General features: G+C 47.6%; 1 protein-coding gene and 1 long non-coding RNA gene across 3 annotated transcripts in view; both read left to right on the top strand.

The window, feature by feature from the left end:
• The first annotated feature begins 1,968 nt into the window (after nt 1-1,968).
• PSMD9 (proteasome 26S subunit, non-ATPase 9) overlaps nt 1,969-20,131 on the top strand; it is a 33,451-nt gene continuing 15,288 nt past the window's right edge. Inside the window, exons 1-4 of one of the 2 annotated variants that reach the window (XM_010342784.3) lie at nt 1,969-4,017; nt 10,238-10,340; nt 15,389-15,600; nt 19,404-19,505. In XM_010342784.3, the coding sequence (XP_010341086.1) occupies nt 3,880-4,017; nt 10,238-10,340; nt 15,389-15,600; nt 19,404-19,505 (555 nt within the window). In that variant the 5' untranslated portion in view covers nt 1,969-3,879. The remainder of the gene's footprint in view (nt 4,018-10,237; nt 10,341-15,388; nt 15,601-19,403; nt 19,506-20,131) is intronic. The other variant, XM_010342783.3, reaches the window with a different exon arrangement.
• LOC141585056 (uncharacterized) lies at nt 4,024-7,263 on the top strand. The gene is made up of 2 exons (XR_012518323.1): nt 4,024-4,314; nt 6,534-7,263. It is a non-coding gene; the product is annotated as an uncharacterized LOC141585056 (long non-coding RNA).

Below are 20,131 nucleotides of genomic sequence, written 5' to 3'. Positions count from 1 at the left end.
TCGGTCACCAGTCTGGAGTACAGTGGTGCGATCTCGGCTCACTGCCACCTCTGCCTTCCGTGTTCAAGTGATTCCCCTGCCTCAGCCTCCTGAGTAGCTGGGACTACAGGTGCATGCTACCACACCCAGCAAATTTTTTTTTTTTGTATTATATTAGAGACGGGGTTTCACTCTGTTGGCCAGGATGGTCTTGATCTCCTGACCTTGTGATCTGCCCACCTCGGCCTCCCAAAGTACTGGGATTACAGGTGTGAGCCACCATGCCCAGCCACATTTTGTATTTTTTTTTTTTTTTGAGACGGAGTTTCGCTCTTGTTACCCAGGCTGGAGTGCAATGGCGCGATCTCGGCTCACCGCAACCTCCGCCTCCTCGGTTCAGGCAATTCTCCTGCCTCAGCCTCCTGAGTAGCTGGGATTACAGGCACGCACCACCATGCCCAGCTAATTTTTTGTATTTTTAGTAGAGACGGGGTTTCACCATGTTGACCAAGATGGTCTCGATCTCTTGACCTCGTGATCCACCCGCCTCGGCCTCCCAAAGTGCTGGGATTACAGGCTTGAGCCACCGCGGCCGGCCCATTTTGTATTTTTAATGGAGACAGCGTTTCACCGTGTTGGCCAGGATGGTCTCGAACTCCTGACCTCAGGTGATGTACCGACCTTGACCTCCCAGTGTTGGGATTACAGGTGTGAGCCACCACGCCCAATCCATTATCTTATTTTTAAAAATTACTTTCTGCTCTGCCCCAAACTGCCCAGGTACTAAATATTAACAATCTCACAGGTATAACTGCTTACCTTTTTCCATTCTATGGGGGAGTTGACGTTATTGTATAAAAATAGGATGATTTCTTATGTGGCTCTCTGCATCTTACTTTTCCAAATGCTTAAATATTGGCAACTGTGCTGGGTACTCCATTAGCTCCCTCAAATCCCTTCCCTCCCTGCCCTCCTCTGTGCCTCAAGCCTTATCACCTGCAGCCAACCTGAGACTCTGGCAGGAGAGGAGAGGAACGACTAGTAGGGGTGTCTCTTCCTGGGCTCCCTCCCTGCCAGATGTTGTTTGAGCAGCAGCTGTGTCCTGCACTGAAAGCCACACTCCTGTTGTGTGGCTACCACTCTCTCTAGGTTCCCAAACCCTCCCTTCTCTTGCTCCTTTAGGCTTAAGGGGTGGGTAAGAGGCCCCATGCTCACCAGCCCCAGGTGCCTTCATTATCCTTATCTGCTCCCACGACTTTGTAAATTGCCCCTTCAAGTAAATGCCCCACAAATATCCTTCTGAGAGGACCAGCTGTTTTGTGATGGGCCCCTGAACTGATTCAGCAACTAAGTTAAAATTTTTTTTTTTTGAGATGGAGTCTTGCCCTGTTGCCCAGGGTGGAGTGTAGTAGCCGGATCTTGGCTTGCTGTAACCTCCGTCTCCCGGGTTCAAGCAATTCTCGTACCTCAGCCTCCCAAGTAGCTGAGAGAGTCTTGCTCTGTTGCCGAGACGGTGATCTGCCTGCCTTGGCCTCCCAAAGTGCTAGAAATCTAGGCATGAGCCACCTGCAGAACAGTTTCCTTGAACATGCATATACTTTCCATGTGGATTTGCTAATTGTTACATTTGCCTCTTTCTCCCTTTGAACCACCTGCAAGTTAGTAGCAGAAATCATGACATTACACATCTAAATATTTGAGCATTTATCTCCTTTCAATAAAGAGAAAAGAGATTCTCTCATATAATTGCAACACCATTATCTGACTGAGAAAATTTAACACAGATATACTATCATTTAATATAAAGTTCATAATTAGGTTTCACCAATTGGCCCAATAAGTCTTTTAAAGCTGCTGTTTCTCATTAAATAATTCAAGTAAGGATTGTGTATTGCATTTAGTCAGTGTTTTTCTGTTCCTTTCTTTTTCTTTTTCTTTAATTAATTAATTGAATTTTTTTTTTTTTTTTGAGTCGGAGTCTTGTTCTATTGCTCAGGCTGGAGTGCAGGACATGATGTCAGCTCACTGTACAGCCTCCCAGGTTCAAGTGATTCTCCTGCCTCAGCCTCCCAGGTAGCTGGGATTACAGGTGTGTGGCGTTGTGCCTTGCTAATTTTTGCATTTTTAGTAGAGACAGTGTTTCACCATGTTGCCTAGGCTGGTCTTGCACTCCTGACCTCAAGTGATCCACCCACCTCGCCCTCCCAAAGTGCTGGGATTACAGGGGTGAAACACCATGCCTGGTCCTTCAATAATTAATTTTTTTGTTTGCTTGTTTGTAGAGACAGAGGTTTTGCTATGTTGCCCAGGCTGGTCTCAAACTCCTGGATTCAAGGGATCCTCCTGCCTTGTATCTCCCAGAGTAATGGGACTACAGGCATGAGCCATACACCTGTATCTCTCTCTCTCTTTTGACAATGTTAGAAATGTTAGTTTATTTTTGACAGGCGTGGTGGCTCACTCCTGTAATCCCAGCACTTTGGGAGGCTGAGCCAGGTGGATCATTTGAGGCCGGGTTTTGAGACCTTCTCAGCCTCCTGAGTACCTGTGATTACAGGCATGTGCCACCACACCGGCTAATTTTTTATATTTTTGGTAGAGACAGGGTTTCACCATGTTGCCAGGCTGGTCTTGAACTCCTGACTTCAAGTGATTTGCCTACTTTGGCCTCCCAAAATGTTGGGATTACAGGCATGAGCCACCGCACCTGGCCCATTGCATTTAGTTGATACATCTCTTTAGTCTTCCTAAATTTAGGCAATTGCATATCCGCCTCCTTTCTCTGTCCTCCAACCCTCATTCCCTATGTGTATTTCACAACATTGACTTTTTTTTGAAGTTTCCAGGCCAGTTGTTTTTACATACGTCTCTTCTTTTGGATTTGTCAGTTTTCCAATGATCACATTCAGGGAAAACATGTTTGGATACTACACAGATGACCATTAAGCCCTTTTCACGACAGAATATTAGAGACACGTGGTCAGATATCAAGCTTGATTGTTTAGTTAAACTGGGTTGGAATTTTGGCCTCACATTTTGCTAGCTGGGAAAATTGATTATTGAGATGTTTTCTCAGCTGTCAAATTGGGGACTAATAATCTAGTTTCATGAGGTTGTTGAATTAATAGATGTAAGGCACTTAGAACAGCATCTGATACATTATAAGTATCAATAAATAAACACTATTGCCGTTATTATTATCACTACAATTTATAGAGGTCTTAACAGGAACATCCAGCACCTTCAACAATGTATAGCTCATAGGAAACAGTCCTTGAATATTCGTTAGCAGAAGGACAGCTCTATGAGATAGACTGCTATCAATTACTGCCCCATTTTACAGATGAGGAAACTGAGGCTCAGAGGTAAAGTAGTGACCTAGGGTCACACAGATTGCCGTTAAGTGGCAAGAACCGGGATGTGTACTCAGGCATATCGGATCTGTAAAGTGAGGTATAAGGAGCCCGAACGTATTTTGTAAATCCTCCAGGGCTGTGGATGTGAAGAACTGAATTAGAGCGCCACGCAGAGGTTCTCTGGCATACAGTATCCATCCATACAGTAGGCGCTCAATAAATGTCTGTTGCACGAATGAGGAAAGAAAATGAGTCAGCCGGGGCGAGATCATCCCCTACCGCAGGTGCGCACCTGCGTGGAGAATCCATTTCGCCCGACGCTACTCCTGCCGGGTCACCATAGGCGCACGTGTTCCGGCAGGGTGCGGCTTCCGGTGACCCAGCTCCGCCCCAAGCCCCGCCTCACAACTCCCGCCCTTTGCCTCTTCGCGCTCACGGACAGCTAAGGTGGTTTGGCCCACGGGCGGAGCCGTAGTCACGGTCTCCTGGGGCGTCGTCCGTAGCCCGGCAGCCGGGTGTCTGGAATCGCTGCCCGCGGTTCACGATGTCTGACGAGGAAGCGAGGCAGGGCGGCTGCTCCTCGCAGGCCGGCGGCGTGACTGTCAGCGACGTCCAGGAGCTGATGCGGCGCAAGGAGGAGATCGAGGCGCAGATCAAGGCCAACTATGACGTGCTGGAGAGCGTGAGTGTGGGCTCGGGGCTCCCGGGCGGGCGTGGGGGCGCCCCAGGTCTCCCGACTCGGCGCTCCATGCCTGGAAAACTGAGAAGCCCGGGCGGGCTCAGCTAGGGCGCTCAGCTACGGATCTCCTTGTCCCTGGGAGGCCCAAGGCGCCGCAAGTGCGGCCTCTGTCGGCAGAAGAAGGCAGGCAAAGAACTTTAGCAACTGAACAGTTAGCGATTGATATCCAGCAAGCGTTTATGAACACTACTGTGTGCTAGGCGCTGGTTTTTTTGTTTTTGTTTTTCTTTTTGAGACGGAGTTTCGCTCTTGTTGCCCAGGCTGGAGTGCAATGGCGCGATCTCGGCTCACCGCAACCTCCGCCTCCTGGGTTCAGGCAATTCTCCTGCCTCAGCCTCCTGAGTAGCTGGGATTACAGGCACGCGCCACCATGCCCAGCTAATGTTTTGTATTTTTAGTAGAGACGGGGTTTCACCATGTTGACCAGGATGGTCTCGAACTCTTGACCTCGTGATCCACCCACCTCGGCCTCCCAAAGTGCTGGGGGCGCCCGGCCCTAGGCGCTGGTTTAAGTGCTGTGCTTTGTTAGTTCATTTAATCATCACAACAGCCCTTTGAGATGGATACTGTTACTTTCTCCATTTTAGGGAGGGGGAAACAGGTGTTATTTGACTGGTGATTGAACAACTGTCATGTGCTTCGCTGACTGCCTTCTCTTATTTTTGTATTTTTTGTAGAGACAGAGTCTGGCTATGTTGCCCAGGTTGGTATCGAACTCTTGGCCTCAAGCGAACCTCCCGTCTCGGCCTCCCAAAGTGCTGGGACTATAGGAATGCCACACCCGGCATTTGCTGATTACATCATGACTTCTTAAACCTCAGTGTGTATGTGAATTACCTGGGGATCTTATTAAAATGCAGATTCTGTTTGAGTCAGGGAGCAGAGTCTGCATTTGTAGCAAACTCCCAGCAATACCGATGCTAGTGGTCTAAGAACAGGACTTTGAGTGAGTGACAAGGCTCATTATCCTTATTGCAGAAGGAGGAAACAGGCCCAGAGAGGGGCAAATATTCATCTAAGGTCATGCAGTTTGGAAGTGGCAGTGGTGGGTCCAGCTTAAAAGCGGATGCAGGTTTTATTATGCCACCTAGTGTAAAATCACATATCAGTTTGCAGAGGAAGATTCAATTAGTTATGCCCAAGTAGGGTGAGATGGAATGCATTTTACGTGATGTAAGATGAAGTTTCTTTTTCTTTCTTTTTTTTTTTTGAAATGGATTCTCGCTCTGTTGCCCAGGCTGTAGTGCAGTGGTGCGGTCTTAGCAGCCTCAGCCTCCCGGTTCAAGTGATTCTTCTGGCTCAGCCACAGAGTAGCAGGGACAACAGGCATGTGCCACTACTCCTGACTCGTTTTTTTATTTTTAGTAGAGCTAGGTTTTTCACCATGTTGGCCAGGCTGGTCTTGAACTCCTGACCTCAGGCGATCTGCCCACCTCAGCCTCCCAAAGTGCTGGGATTACAGGTATGAGCCACCAAGTCCAGCCATAAGATGAAGTTGCACATGGAGGGCCAGAGAACCATTTTACTGTGTGCTGACTATATGCCCAAAGTGGGATTCACACTTCAGGTCTGTTACACTCAGAACCTGTGCTTTCAAGCAAATTACCAGCAATTTCTCAAACTTTATTTTCTACCATATGCAGGATACTATATGCATACACCACCTGTACTGTTATTCCTTTGATATTTTTAATTTAAATCTACTTTTAAACTTATATAAATGTATTATGATTATTATTATTGATACAGGGTCTCACTCTGTTGCCCAGGCTGGAGTTCAGGGAAGATTGCCTGAGCCCAGGAGGTGAGGCTCACTGCAGCCCTACCTCCTGGGCTCAAGCAATCCTCCCACCTAAACCTCCCAAGTAGCTGAGACTATAGGTACGTGCCACCACACCCAGCTAATTTTTGTATATTTTGTAGCTACAGGGTCTCACTGTGTTGCTCAGATTGGTCTCAAACTCCTGGGTTCAAGCAGTCCTCCTGCCTCTGCCTCCCAAGGTATTGGGGTTACAGGGATGCATCACAGTGCCTTGTCCATAAATGTATTTTAAAAGGAAATTTCAAAACTCACTGCATATGAAAAATGAGAATCTCTTCTCTTAAATATAAGATTAGATACTTTACAAGTTGATACGGCATGTTAGTTGCTTCTAGCTAGCTGCTGTGCTTGCTGAAGGCTTTCATCCTGAAACCCTGTTCTGTTTGTTTCTAAAAAGTGTGTTTGGGCCAGGTGTGGTGGCTCACATCTGTAATCCCAGCACTTTGGGAGGCTGAGGCGGGTAGATCACGAGGTCAGGAGTTTGAGACCAGCCTGGCCAACATGGTAAAACCCTGTTTCTACTAAAAATACAAAAATTAGCTGAGCATGGTGGTGCACACCTATAATTCCAGCTACTCGGGAGGCTGAGGTAGGAGAATTGCTTGAACTCAGGAGGCAGAGGTTGCAGTGAGCCGAGATCGCACCATTGCACTCCAGGTCTGGGCAATAGAACAAGACTCTGTCTTGGGGGCAGGAGGAGAAAAAAAAGTAGGCTTGGGCTGGGCGCAGCAGCAGCCCACACCTATAATCCCAGCACTTTGGGAGGCTGAGGTGGGTCAATTACCTGAGGTCAGGAGTTTGAGCCTGCCCAACATGGTGAAACCTTGCCTCTACTAAAAATACTTGGGAGGCTCAGGCAGCAGAATCGCTCAAACCTAGGAAGTGGAGGTTGCAATGAGCTGAGATTGCGCCATTGCACTCCAGCCTGGGAGATAGAGCAAGACTCCATTTCAAAAAAAGAAAAATAAAGTGGGTTTGGGTGCAGTGGCTCGCTATTTGGGAGACCAAGGTGGGAGGATCGCTTGAGGCCAGAAGTTCAGTAACAGCTTTGGCAACATAGTGAGACTCTGCCTCTACAAAAAAATATATTTTTTAAATTAATTGGGCGTGGTGGTGCACGCCTGTAGTCCCAGCTACTTCAGAGACTGAGGCAGGAGGAATGTTTGAGCCCTGGATGTTGAGGCCGCAGTGAGCTATAATTGCAACACTGAACTCCCTTTTGGGCGCCTGTAATCGCAGCTATTCAGGATGCTTATAGAGGAGAATGGCTTGAACCTGGGAGGTGGAGGTTGCAGTGAGCCAAGATTGCACCACTACACTCCAGCCTGGGTGACAGAGACTCCATCTCAAAAAAAAAAAAAAAAGAATGGATAGCTAAAACTATAAATCTCGTATAATAAAGCCTAGGAGTAAATCTTCATGACCTTGGATTAGGAAAGCCTTCTTAGATACGGCACCAGAAGCACCAGCTGCAAAAGAAAAAATGGTAAGTTGGACTTAAACATTTACAACTGTGTTTCTAAAGTCATAGTGAAGAAGTTGAAAAGGTAAGCTACAGAATGGGGTAAAATATTCGCATATCATTTTTCTGATAAGAGGATAGTATTTAGACTATAGTAAGAGCTTTTACAACTTAATAATAAAAAGGCAACCCGACTAGAAGATAGGAAGAGGACCTGAATAAACATTTCTCCAAAAAAAATACGGTCAAGTGGCCAGGCATGGTGGCTCATGCCTGTAATCCCAGGATTTTGGAAGTCTGGGGCAAGAGCATTACTTGAGGCCAGGGGTTTGAGACCAGCCTGGGCAACATAGGGAGACCGTATCTTTTTTTTTTTTTGAGATGGAGTTTCACTGTGTTACCCAGGCTGGAGTGCAATGGTGCGATCTCGGCTCACCTGAGCCACCACGCCTGGCCTAGGGGGACCGTATCTTTACAAAAAATTAAAAATTAAAAAATTAGCCAGGTGTGGTGACGTGTGCCTGTGGTCCCAGCTACTTAGGAGGCTGAGGCAGATCGCTTGAACCCAGGAATTCAAGGTTGCAGTGAGTTATGACACACAACTGTACACCAGCCTGGGTGACAATGGGAGATTCTGTCTCAAAACAAACCAAAACAAACACAAAAACCATTAACTTTTACACTTCACATGGGTCAGTTATATGGTATCTGAATTATATCTTAAAACTGTTATAAAAATGGAGGTTCTGGCTGGGCATGGTGGCTCACACCTGCAATCCCAGCACTTTGGGAGGCCGAGGCAGGTGGATCATGAGGTCAGGAGATCGAGACCATCCTGGCTAACATGGTGAAACCCTGTCTCCACCAAAAATACAAAAAATTAGCCAGGCGTGGTAGCACGTGGTTGTGGTCCCAGCTACTTGGGAGTCTGAGGCAGGAGAATTGCTTGAACCTGGGAGGCAGAGGTTGCAGTGAGCCAAGATCACGCGACTGCACTCCAGCCTGGGTGACAGAGCGAGACTCCGTCTCAAAAAAAAAAGAGAAAGAAAAAAGGAGGGTCCTAGAGATAGCCGGTAACTGGGCGTGTTGCAAAGACCAGCACCAAATGGACACTTTTTGCTTTGACAATTGAGGGATTGAGGATAATTGGGAAAGGAATATGTCTTTTGATGCAGGGTTATTTAATGCCATATGTGTAAGCTGCCAGTGTTATGGATCCCATCCTTTGGGAAGTGGTATTCGATACGACATTGATTCTCAAAGGCTAGTCAACTCTTAACCTCTGTGGGAAGGAGGGAGCAGACACTGGTTTTTAGCTCCTGGAACATTTCTGCCGTGTCATAGCGGTTCCTGTGTTAGGGGAGTATGGAGAACTGTCTCCCTGCCACAGTGGACAGTAGTTTTGGGTGTAACCCAGAGGCTTCTAGAGAGAAAGGGAGCAGAGTGAACAGAATGCCTCTTCGCAGTGCCTGCATACACTGGTGCTTGTCCCTGGACTGACTACTCCTTACAGCCACTGTTTATGACTTCTGTGCATAGTAGTTTTCTGGGGCCACCATAACACCACAGAGTTGGTGGCTTAAAACAACAGGAATTTATTCCATCCCAGCTCTGGAGGCCAGAAGTCTGAAATCCAGGTGTCAGCAGGGTTGGCTCCTTCTGGAGGCTCTGAGGAACAAGCTCCCAGGCCCTTCTCCCGGCCTCTGGTGGCCACCGGCGGTCCTTGGCTTAGAGCTGTGTAACTTGAACCTCTGCCTGCATCTTCACATGGTCTTCTTGCTGTGTCTCTGTCCCACATCTGCCTCTGCCTTTGTTTTGTAAGGACACCAGCCACTGGATGAGTTTGTTTCGAGAGCCTTAACATAATTACATCTACAAAGACTGTTTTTCAAATAAAGTCGTATTTACAGGTTCTGGGGGTTGGCACTTGGCTATCTTTTTTGGGGGGCTACTCTTCAACCCACTATGCCGTGTGTGTGTGTGGCACTCTGCTGTGTGTGCACGTGGCACTGTGCTGAGTACTCTGTGCAGGTCTGCTCATTAGCTCTTGCAGCAGATAGGAAGGGAGGCGAGTGCTTCTATTCCCATTTTATAGTTAAAGAAGCTGAGGCTTAGAGAGGAGAAGGGCTTAGCTAAGGATGCCCAGCTTGTATGAGGCAGAACTGAGATTCAAATTAAAGTCTAACCAGCTGCGAAACTCCTGCCCTGAACCGTGCGACTGGCTTCACCGCTTTTGTGTCCTCTCCTCTGACTCATATCTTTAAATTTTTTTTAAAGGTTGTTTTGAATAGGGAATACATTCCCATAGGCAAAATTCAAAAACTACAGAGGGATATAAAATGAAATGTCTCTCTCCCTGCCCTGTCACGCAGCCATCCAGTTCCTCTTCCCAGAGGCAGCTGGTGCTATCACGGTATCCTTCTTGGAAAGTCCTTTCAGATCTTTTTATTTTCCGAAGAATCAAAGCCCTGCCACCGCTGGGTGTTGTTTGGACTTTTCACTGCCCTCTAGCTTCCAGGGCTAGCAGCCAGGTGTTGGCCCCCTGTGGGAAGGAGGGTCTGGAGGAGTGGAGGAAGAGGCTGGCCTTGGGGGTGATGCTCAAAGGAGTCTTTGGTTTTATCAGCACCGTTTTAACTCCTAAAAGGAATGGATTCATGTATTACTTTCGTTGTTAAAAAAAAAATGAATTAGAAACAGTGCCCACTCCAGGGTAGTAGTGAGGGCATGGGTAGAGCCTCTGGTCTGTGCTAAGTGACCAGTATTTGGCAGTTTTCATTACTGTCCCCTTTATTATGACTTCAGAAGAGAAGGGTTTGGGGAAAGGCATCCTGGGGACGTTACACCTATGAGCTCCTTTTAACCACATTTCTTTCCTCCAGCAAAAAGGCATTGGGATGAACGAGCCGCTGGTGGACTGTGAGGGCTACCCCCGGTCAGACGTGGACCTGTACCAAGTCCGCACCGCCAGGCACAACATCATCTGTGAGTCAGCCTTTTAGAGGACTTTCCCCACCTGTGGTGGGAGGTGTTAAAGGCATACAAATAAAAACCAAGGATCCATATTATCTGCTGCGTTCTCTTCTGTCTTGATGGGATTATCTTGTCCCCATCCAAGAGAACCAAGGCAATGGGCTAGACTCTAAGGTTCTGTATTTCTGGTTTCATTTTCTCTCTCTCTCTCATTTTTTTTTTTTTTGAGTCAGGCTCTTGGTCTGTCTTCCAGGCTGGAGTGCAATGGCACTAACATGACTCACTGCAGTCTCAATTTCCCAGGCTCTAAGCAATCCTCCTGCCTTAGCCTCCCAAGTAGCTAGGACTTAGGAGTGTGCAACCATGCCCAGCTAATTTTTTTTAGTAGAGACAAGTCTTGCTAAGTGGCCCAGGTGAGTCTTGAACTCTTGGTCTCAAGTGGTCCTCCTGCCTTGGCCTTCTAAAGTGCTGGGATTATGGGCGTGCTTTGTTTTTAATTAAAGAGCTAGCAGAGAGTACATATTGGGTAGTATATTTGTTTTCTGTTTCTGCCATAACAAATGACCACAGACTTAGTAGCTTAAAAGAACACAAATTTATTCTCTTACAGTTCTAGATCTAAGAATTCCAAATGGGTCTCACTGGTCTAAAATCAAAGCGTTGGCAGGGCTGGCTCTTTCTGGAGGCTCTATGAGAGAACTTGTTCCTGGCCTTTTCCGGTTTCCAGAGGCTGCCCGTGGTCCTTGACTCATGGCCCTCGTCCATCTTCAAAGCCAGCAATCACATTTCCCCCACTCTGATTCTGTCATCACATCTGTTTCTCTCACTCTCCTGCCTCCCTCTTTCACTTATGATTATTACTATTATTATTTTTATTTTTTTATTATTTCTTTTTTTTTTTTTTTTTTGAGACAGAGTTTCGCTCTTGTTACCCAGGCTGGAGTGCAATGGCGCGATCTCGGCTCACCGCAACCTCCGCCTCCTGGGCTCAGGCAATTCTCCTGCCTCAGCCTCCTGAGTAGCTGGGATTACAGGCACGCGCCACCACGCCCAGCTAGTTTTTTTGTATTTTTAGTAGAGACGGGGTTTCACCATGTTGACCAGGATGGTCTCGATCTCTTGACCTCGTGATCCACCCGCCTCGGCCTCCCAAAGTGCTGGGATTACAGGCTTGAGCCACCGCGCCCGGCCTATTATTTCTTAAGATGGGGTTTCACCATGTTGGTCAGGCTGGTCTTGAACTCTCGACCTCAGGTGATCTGCCTGCCTTGGCCTCCAAAGTGCTTGGATTACAGGCCTGAGCCACCATGCCCGGCCTAGTATTATTATTATTTTTTGAGATGGAGTGTCACTCTTGTTGCCCAAGCTGGAGTGCAATGGTGTGATCTTGGCTCACTGCAACCTCTGCCTCCCAGGTTCAAGCAATTCTGCATTCAAGTGATTCTCTTGCTTCAGCCTCTGGAGTAGCTGGGATTATAGGCACACGCCACCATGCCTGGCTAGTTTTTGCATTTTTGGCAGAGATGAAGAAGTTTCCCCATGTTGGTCAGACTGATCTCAAAACTCCTGACCTCAGATGATCCGCCTGCTTTGGCCTCCCAAAGTACTGGGATTATGGGCGTGAGCCACCACACCTAGCCTCTGTGATGACACCAGGCCCACCTGGATAATTCAGGATTATGTCTGCATCTTACGGTCCTTAATCACATCTGCAGAGCCCCTTTTGCTGTGTAAGGTGGCATCTTCACAGGTTCTAGGGGCTAGGATGTGGACATGTTGGGGGGCATTATTCCCTCAGCCATAGATAGGCAACTGTCTCTACCACAGAGTCCTATTGCATTTATCCTCCACATTTTTCACTTATTAACTCCTTTTTAATCTGTTTGCATCTGATTTTATCTGCATCATGTTTTACTTATTTATTTATTTTTTGAGATGAAGTCTCACTCCATCACTCAGGTTGGAGTGCAGTGGCACCATCTTGGCTCAAGGCAAACTGCCTCCCAGGTGACAAAGCAAGAGACCATCTCAATAAATAAATAAATAAATAAATCTATTTGAGCAATTCCTTACTGGTCTTCTTTTGAAAAATCTATTCTCGGCTGGGTGTGGTGGCTCATGGTTGTAATCCTAGCACTTAGGGATGCCAAGGCAGATCACCTGAGTTCAGGGGTTTGAGACCAGCCTGACCAACATGGCAAAACCCCGTCTCTATTAAAAATACAAAAATTAGCTGGATGTGGTGGCACATGCCTGTAATCCCAGCTACTTGGGAGTTTGAGGCAGGAGAATCGCTTGAACCCAGGAGATGGAGGTTGCAGTGAACTGAGATCATGCCACTGCCCTCCAGCCTGGGTGACAAAGCAAACAAGACTCTGTCTCAAAAAAAAAAGAGAAAGAAAATCTATTCTCACAAGTTTATTTTGTTGTACAAAATAGGCTTTTTTAAAAGAACAGTTATAGATTTACATAAAAATTGGAAAATAATGCAGAGCAGTCCTTTAGCTTTTGTACTTAGTTTCTCGTATTGTTAATAGCAAATAGAGATATGTATCTGTATGTATATATATATATTTTTGAGACAGGTTTCGCTCTTGTCACTTAGGCTGGAGTGCAATGGTGTGATCTCTGCTCACTGAAACCTCTGCCTCCCAGGTTCAAGCAATTCTCTGGCCTCACCTGCCACCACGCCCAGCTAATTTTTTTTTTTTTTTTTTTGAGATGGAGTCTTGCTATGCTGCTCAGGCTGGTGTGCAGTGGCACAGTCTCAGCTCACCAAAATCTCCATCTCCCAGGTTCAAGCGATTCTCCTACCTCAGCCTCTTGAGTAGCTGGGATTACAGGCACACGCTACTCTGCCCGGCTAATTTTTTGTATTTTTAGTAGAGATGGGATTTCACCATGTTGGCCAGGCTGGTCTTGAACTCCTGCCCTCGTGATCTGCCCACCTCGGCCTCCCAAAGTGCTGGGATTACAGGCATGAGCTACCATACCTGGCATTTTTTTTTTTTTTTGAGATGGAGTCTAGCTCAGTCAGCCAGGCTAGAGTGCAGTGGCACGACGATATCAGCTCATTGCAACCACCACCATCTACCGGGTTCAAGCGATTCTCCTGTCTCAGCCTCCCTAGTGGCTGTGATTACAGGCACCTGCCATCATGCCCGGCTAACTTTTATATTTTAGTAGAGGGTTTCATCATCTTGGCCAGCTGGTCTTGAACTCCTGACCTCAGGTGATCCACCTGCCTCAGCCTCCCAAATTACAGGCATGAGCCACCGCACCTGGCCAACAGCTTTTATTAATATGGTATGTTTGTTATAATTGCAAATTTGTTTTTTGAAATATACTGCAGAAACGTTTTGTCCTGGAAAAAAAAAAACCGGCCGGGTGAGGTGGCTCAAGCCTGTAATCCCAGCACTTTGGGAGGCCGAGCTGCGTGGATCACGAGGTCAAGAGATCGAGACCATCCTGGTCAACAAGGTGAAACCCCATCTCTACTAAAATTACAAAAAGTTAGCTGGGCATGGTGGTGCGTGCCTGTAATCCCAGCTACTCAGGAGGCTGAGACAGAATTGCCTGAACCCAGGAGGTTGCGGTGAGCCGAGATGGCGCCATTGCACTCCAGCCTGGGTAACAAGAGCGAAACTCCGTCTCAAAAAAAAAAAAACCTTTTAACATTTTGATTAGAATTATAATAAGTTATAAATAGTCAGTTGTCCATTCCCCAACAGCTGTGTTTTAAGCACTTCCCATGCGCCAGGCATTGCAGATGCTGGGGATACTTGTGGACCTCGATCATGGAAGGACTTTTCTAGTAAAAGTGACCATGTATTATATAAGTCTGCCTCCTGGGTACATGTCTCCACTTGTTCAGACCTGGGTTCTTTTTCCATATCTGCTCCTGTGGGTTAAGAACTTGAATCCCTTAATGCCTGAGGGCCTCGCCTTTGCTCTGATGTGACAGTGGCAGAGGAGGCAGGTGCAGTAGCCCAGCGAGCCCCCTGTCAGGCACAAGGTATCAAAATACCAGCTGCTGTGCTGGCCTAGCCTGCAGGTTGCCATGGTGCTTCACAACATTTTGAATTAGCAGTCGGTACTGAAAAATCAGAGAATTTCACTTCACAGATTCCAATTTTCAGCTTTTCTGTAAAAATCAAAGATTTTGTGGCATGGGCTCTGCCTCCCAAACCCCAGCAGTTGGCAAGAGCCCTGTAGCAGGGGTGCCCTTTGGCTGCCTCCCTGTGGCCTCTCCTGGACTGAATGTCTACAGTATTACTAGGCTTATGCAGCATTTTTTTTCTTCTAGAGGATTTCAGAGAAAAGTGAAATCTTTTTTTTTTTGAGACGGAGTCACTCTCTTGCCAGGCTGGAATGCAGTGGTGCTATCCTGGCTCACCGCAGCCTCCGCCTCCTGGGTTCAAGCGATTGTCCTGCCTCAGCTTCCTGAGTAGCTGGCACTACAGGTGCATGCCACCATGCCCAGCTAATTTTTGTATTTTTAGTAGACATGGGGTTTCACCATGTTGGCCAGGATGGTCTCGATCTCTTGACCTTATGATCTACCTGCCTCGGCCTCCCAAAGTGCTGGGATTACAGGCATGAGCCACTATGCCTGGCCAAAAAGTGAAATCTTGATTACACCCAGCCCGAGTCATTCATTCGCATGATCACAAAGCTGGACCCACATATGCCTTTGAACTCACGGCTATGGATTCAGCCAGACATTACCTTCCTTCTGCTTACCTCTCAGGGCTCACCGAGACAGCACTGCCTTCAGGAAGCCCTCCCTCATCTCCTAGACTAGCAAAGTCAGACTCTCCTGCTGGCCAGCCCTCCCTACAGTCATCAGATATTATTGTAGTTACTTATTCTGGAGCTGCTCTTTGCAGGACTGAATGCTCCATGAGGGAAGGTCCTCTTTCTTGGTCAGGGATTCATCCTCGCCTGTAGCCCTACATCTGGTGTCTAATAAACACTTGTTAACTCTTCAGTGAGTGGATGTAGGAGTCTTGTGTCCTCCACTGTCTTCCTTGGCCCCTGATGTGTCATTCTTACCTCAGGCCTGCAGAATGATCACAAGGCGGTGATGAAGCAGGTGGAAGAGGCTCTGCACCAGCTGCATGCTCGCGACAAGGAGAAGCAGGCCCGGGACATGGCTGAGGCCCACAAAGAGGCCATGAACCGCAAACTGGGCCAGAGTGAGAGCCAGGGCCCTCCCCAGGCCTTCGCCAAAGTGAATAGCATCAGCCCCGGCTCCCCAGCCAGCATCGCGGTAATCCAGGGCTTGGCCACTCAAGTCCATGCCCAGGGGACACTGTGGGTCAGGTAGCCTTTAGGGGTGTGGAAACTATGATAGACCAGTTCCTTCCGTGCTGTGGTGCTGAGTTCAGTTACTCATTTAACAAACTGTCCGGCTGGGTGCAGTGGCTCACGCTTGTAATCCCAGCACTTTGGGAGGCAGAGGTGGGCGTATCACAAGGTCAGGAGGTCAAGACCAGCCTGGCTAATATGGTCTAAAAATACAAAAATCCATCTCTACTAAAAATACAAAAAAAAGTAGCCAGGCATGGTGGTACGTGCCTGTAATCCCAGCTACTCGGGAGGCTGAGGCAGGAGAATTGCTTAAACCTGGGAGGGAGAGGTTGCAGTGAGCACAGTACTCTAGTCCAGCCTGGGTGACAGAATTTTAGAGAGGGATCAGCCCCAGCTGCTGACTGCATTGGTAGGGGAGTGACCTGTTCCCAGTGACAGATGATAAATGTCCCAAGAGAGGGAAGGAGGATTTCTTCTTGGGGCTCATTTTAGCTGGGCACAGAATGATAAAAATTAAAATGGAATCCTGCCAAATGAGTTATGCATCTTACCTGGTGTGTTTAAAAAAAATTAGGCTGGGCACAGCGGCTCATGCCTGGAATCCCAGCACTTGAGAAGGCTGAGACAGGTGGATTGCTTGAGTTTAGGAGTTTGAGACTGGCCTGGGCAACATAGTAAGACCTAGCTCTAAAAAAAAATTTAGCTGGGAGTGGTGGCATACACCTGTGGTCTCAGCTGCTTGGAAAGCTGAGGTGGGAGAATCACTTGGGCTTGGGAAGTTGAGGTTGCAGTGAGCTGTGACTGCACCACTGCACTCCAGCCTGGGTGACCGAGACCTTGTCTTAAAAAAAACTTTTTTTTGACTGGGCGTGGTGGCTCATGTCTGTAATCCCAACACTTTGGGAGGCTGAAGCGGGTGGATCACTTGAGGTCAGGAGTTTGAGACCAACCTGGCCAACATGGCGAAATCCCGTTTCTACTAAATGTATGGAAATTAGCCGGGCATGGTGGTGGGTACCTGTAATCCCAGCTACTCAGGAGGCTGAGGCAGGAGACTCACTTGAATCCGGTAGGTGGAGGTTGCTGTGAGCTGAGATGCCACTGAACTCTGGTCTAGGCCACAGAGTGAGGCTCTGTCTCAAAAAAAAAAAATTAACAGCTTTATTGAGATGTAATTAAAATACCGTAAAATTTGCCCATTTAAAGTATGTATATAGCCTAGTGTCTTATAGTATATTCACAGAGCTGTGCATCCTCACCACAATCAATTTTATTTCTATTTAAAAAACTTTCAGCCAGGCACAGTGGCTTATGCCTGTAATCCCAGCCCTTTGGGAGGCCTAGGTAGGCAGATAACCTGATGTCAGCCTGGTCAACATGGTAAAACACTGTCTATACTAAAGATATAAACATTAGTCGGGCATAGTGGCATGTGCCTGTAATCCCAGCTACTCAGGAGGCTGAGGCAGGAGAATCACTTGAATCCAGGAGGTGGAGGTTGCAGTGAGCCGAGATCTCTCAAAAAAAAAGAAAAAAAAAAAAAAGAGAGAGAGAGATGGAGGGTTTTTCTGTGTTGCATACATTGGTCTCGACCTCCTGGGTTCAAGTGATTCTCCCATCTTGGCCTCCCAAAGTGCTGAGATCATAGGTATGAGCCACCATGGCCAGTCTTAATCAATTTCAGAATATTGTCATTGTCCTTTGTAGTGATTTGCCATCACCTCCCAATCTCCCAACTTCCCCACACTCAGTTATCTACTTTCTGTCTCTATCGATTTGTGTATTCTGGACATTTCTTTTTTTCTTTCTTTTTTTTTTTTTGAGACGGAGTTTCGCTCTTGTTGCCAAGGCTGGAGTGCAATGGCGCGATCTCGGCTCACCGCAACCTCTGCCTCCTGGGTTCAGGCAATTCTCCTGCCTCAGCCTCCCGAGTAGCTGGGATTATAGGCACGCGTCACCATGCCCAGCTAATTTTTAGTATTTTTAGTAGAGACGAGGTTTCACCATGTTGACCAGGATGGTCTCGATCTCTTGACCTCGTGATCCACCCGCCTCGGCCTCCCAAAGTGCTGGGATTACAGGCTTGAGCCACCGTGCCCGGCTGGACATTTCTTATAATTGGAATCAAATAATATGTGACCTTTTATGACTGGCTTCTTTTACTTAGCATATTTTCGAGTCATCCATATTGTAACCTGGATCAGTGCTTCATTCCTTTACAAACAGGGTCTCACTCTGTCACCCAGACTTGAGTGCCATGGTGCCATCATAGCTCACTGCAACCTCAAACTCCCAGAGTCAAGTGATCCTCCTGCCCCAGCCTCCCAAGCATCTAGGACTGTAGGCACACGCCACCACACCTGGTCAATTTTTTATTTCTTTGTTTTGTAAAGATGGAGTCTTACTATGTTGTGCAGGCTGGTCTTGAACTCCTGGCCTCAAGCAAGCCTCCTGTCTCAGCCTCCCAAAGTGCTGGAATTATAGGCATGAGCCGCCATGCCTGGCCCTTCATTCTTTTTTATGGCCTACTAATATTCCACTGCCTGGGTATATCATATTTTATTTATCCGTTTGTCACATTAATGGACATTTGGATTGTTTCTACTTTTTAGCTATTAATGAAGAATGTTGCCATGATCATTCTTGTACAGTTTTTTTTGTGGAGATGTAGTTAAATTTAATTCCACAGCCACTTCTGGGATAGGTTCTAATCTTTACCCATTTCATCCTCGAGGAAAAGCCTCTCAGATCTGAAGTAACTTGTGTCAGGACACATAACTGACTTGTGTCAGTTCCTGACCGGTAGAATGGGGTCCTAAATCCGGGTCCTGCCAGTCTTCTTTAGTGATCACAAGTCTGTAAGTTACATAGACGCTCCATTTCTTTCACCACCCCATCTACAGCATCTAGCACAGTGCTGGTTGGCCCACAACAAATATTTGTTGAAGAGGTGAATGAGTGGTGGTCTGTGTTCTTAGGACCTAGAGCAAGAGCGTCACTCTAGTCCTGGGTCTGCCTTGTGCCTGTGGCTGCTTGTGTGGGGGCTTCTAGGACAAATGTCCTGTCTACATTTTTTTTTTTTTTTTGAGACAAGGTTTCACTCTGTTGCCCAGGCTGAAGTGCAGTGGCATGATCTAGTCTCACTGCAGCCTCCACCTCCTGGGTTCAAGTCATTCTCCTGCTTCAGCCTCCTGAGCAGCTGGGACTACAAGCACGAGCCACCATGCTCGGCTAATTTTTGTATCTTTAGTAGAGACGGGGTTTCATTATGTTGGCCAGGCTGGTCTTGAACTCCTGACCTTGTGATTAGCCCGCCTCAGCCTCCCAAAGTGTTGGGATTACAGGCGTGAGCCACTGCGCCCACACTATATCTTGTCTAAATTTTGACCACTGAATAAAATGGGCCTAGCCTGGCTTGCCTTCTTTTACTCTTGAACCTGGGTTAGGACCCCAGAGAGCAGCATTTGGCCTTTCCCATGCTCCTCAAGGCCTTCACAGTGTCTGGTAACTGCCAGCTCTCAGACACTGGGCAGACCTGGTCATCTTTACTAGAGCTGCCCTCAAAGGAATCCCAGGAGAGGTGGCCCCATTACCCACTGCCTCTTCCCTCATGAGGTTTCAACATCCCTGACCTCTGTTTTGGGCCCACCCTGTAGGAAACAAGTTCATGACCTTGGCATTAAATTAGGTATTGAAGGTTAGAGAACACCAGGAGCACATTGAACCTCTAGCCTGATTTTCCATTTTTCCTTCCCTCTCCAGGGTCTGCAAGTGGATGATGAGATTGTGGAGTTTGGCTCTGTGAACACCCAGAACTTCCAGTCTCTGCATAACATTGGCAGTGTGGTGCAGCACAGTGAAGGGGTGAGTGGGGCCGCCTGGTGTCTCTGGCTGTTTGGGCTTCTCTAACAGCATGCCATAGACTGGTGGCTTTCAAACAACAGAAGTTCATTTCTTACAGCTCTGAAGGTAGGAAGTCCAAGATCAAGCAAAGCACCAGTAGATTTGGTGTCTGAGGTGGGCTTGCTTCCTAGCCTCTAGGTCAGGCGTCCCCAGACTTTTTACACAGGGGGCCAGTTCACTGTCCTTCAGACCGTTGGAGGGCCGCCACATACTGTGCTCCTCTCACTGACCACCAATGAAAGAGGTGCCCCTTCCTGAAGTGTGGCGGGGGGCCGGATAAATGGCCTCAGGGGGCTGCATGCGGCCCGCGGGCCCTAGTTTGGGGACGCCTGCTCTAGGTGGTGCCCTCTTGCTGTGTCCTCATGTGGCAGAAAGCAGGAAATCTGGAACCTCTTGTATAAGGGCACTAATCCCAGTGGTGGCTCCACCCCTCATGACTTAATTACCTTGCAGAGATCGCACTGCCAATACCATCACATTGGCTGTTAGGATTTCAACATATGAATTTGAGGGGGTCACAGACATCCAGATCATAGCACTCAGCCTCCGGACTCTAGCCCTGGAGTTGCTGGGGCAGGAAGTGTTGC

The sequence above is a fragment of the Saimiri boliviensis genome, chromosome 7 (genome assembly GCF_048565385.1).
Source record: "Saimiri boliviensis isolate mSaiBol1 chromosome 7, mSaiBol1.pri, whole genome shotgun sequence".
Lineage (NCBI taxonomy): Eukaryota > Metazoa > Chordata > Mammalia > Primates > Cebidae > Saimiri > Saimiri boliviensis.
Note: the sequence above shows the minus strand (reverse complement) of the source record. Positions and strands in the feature narration are given on the sequence as shown.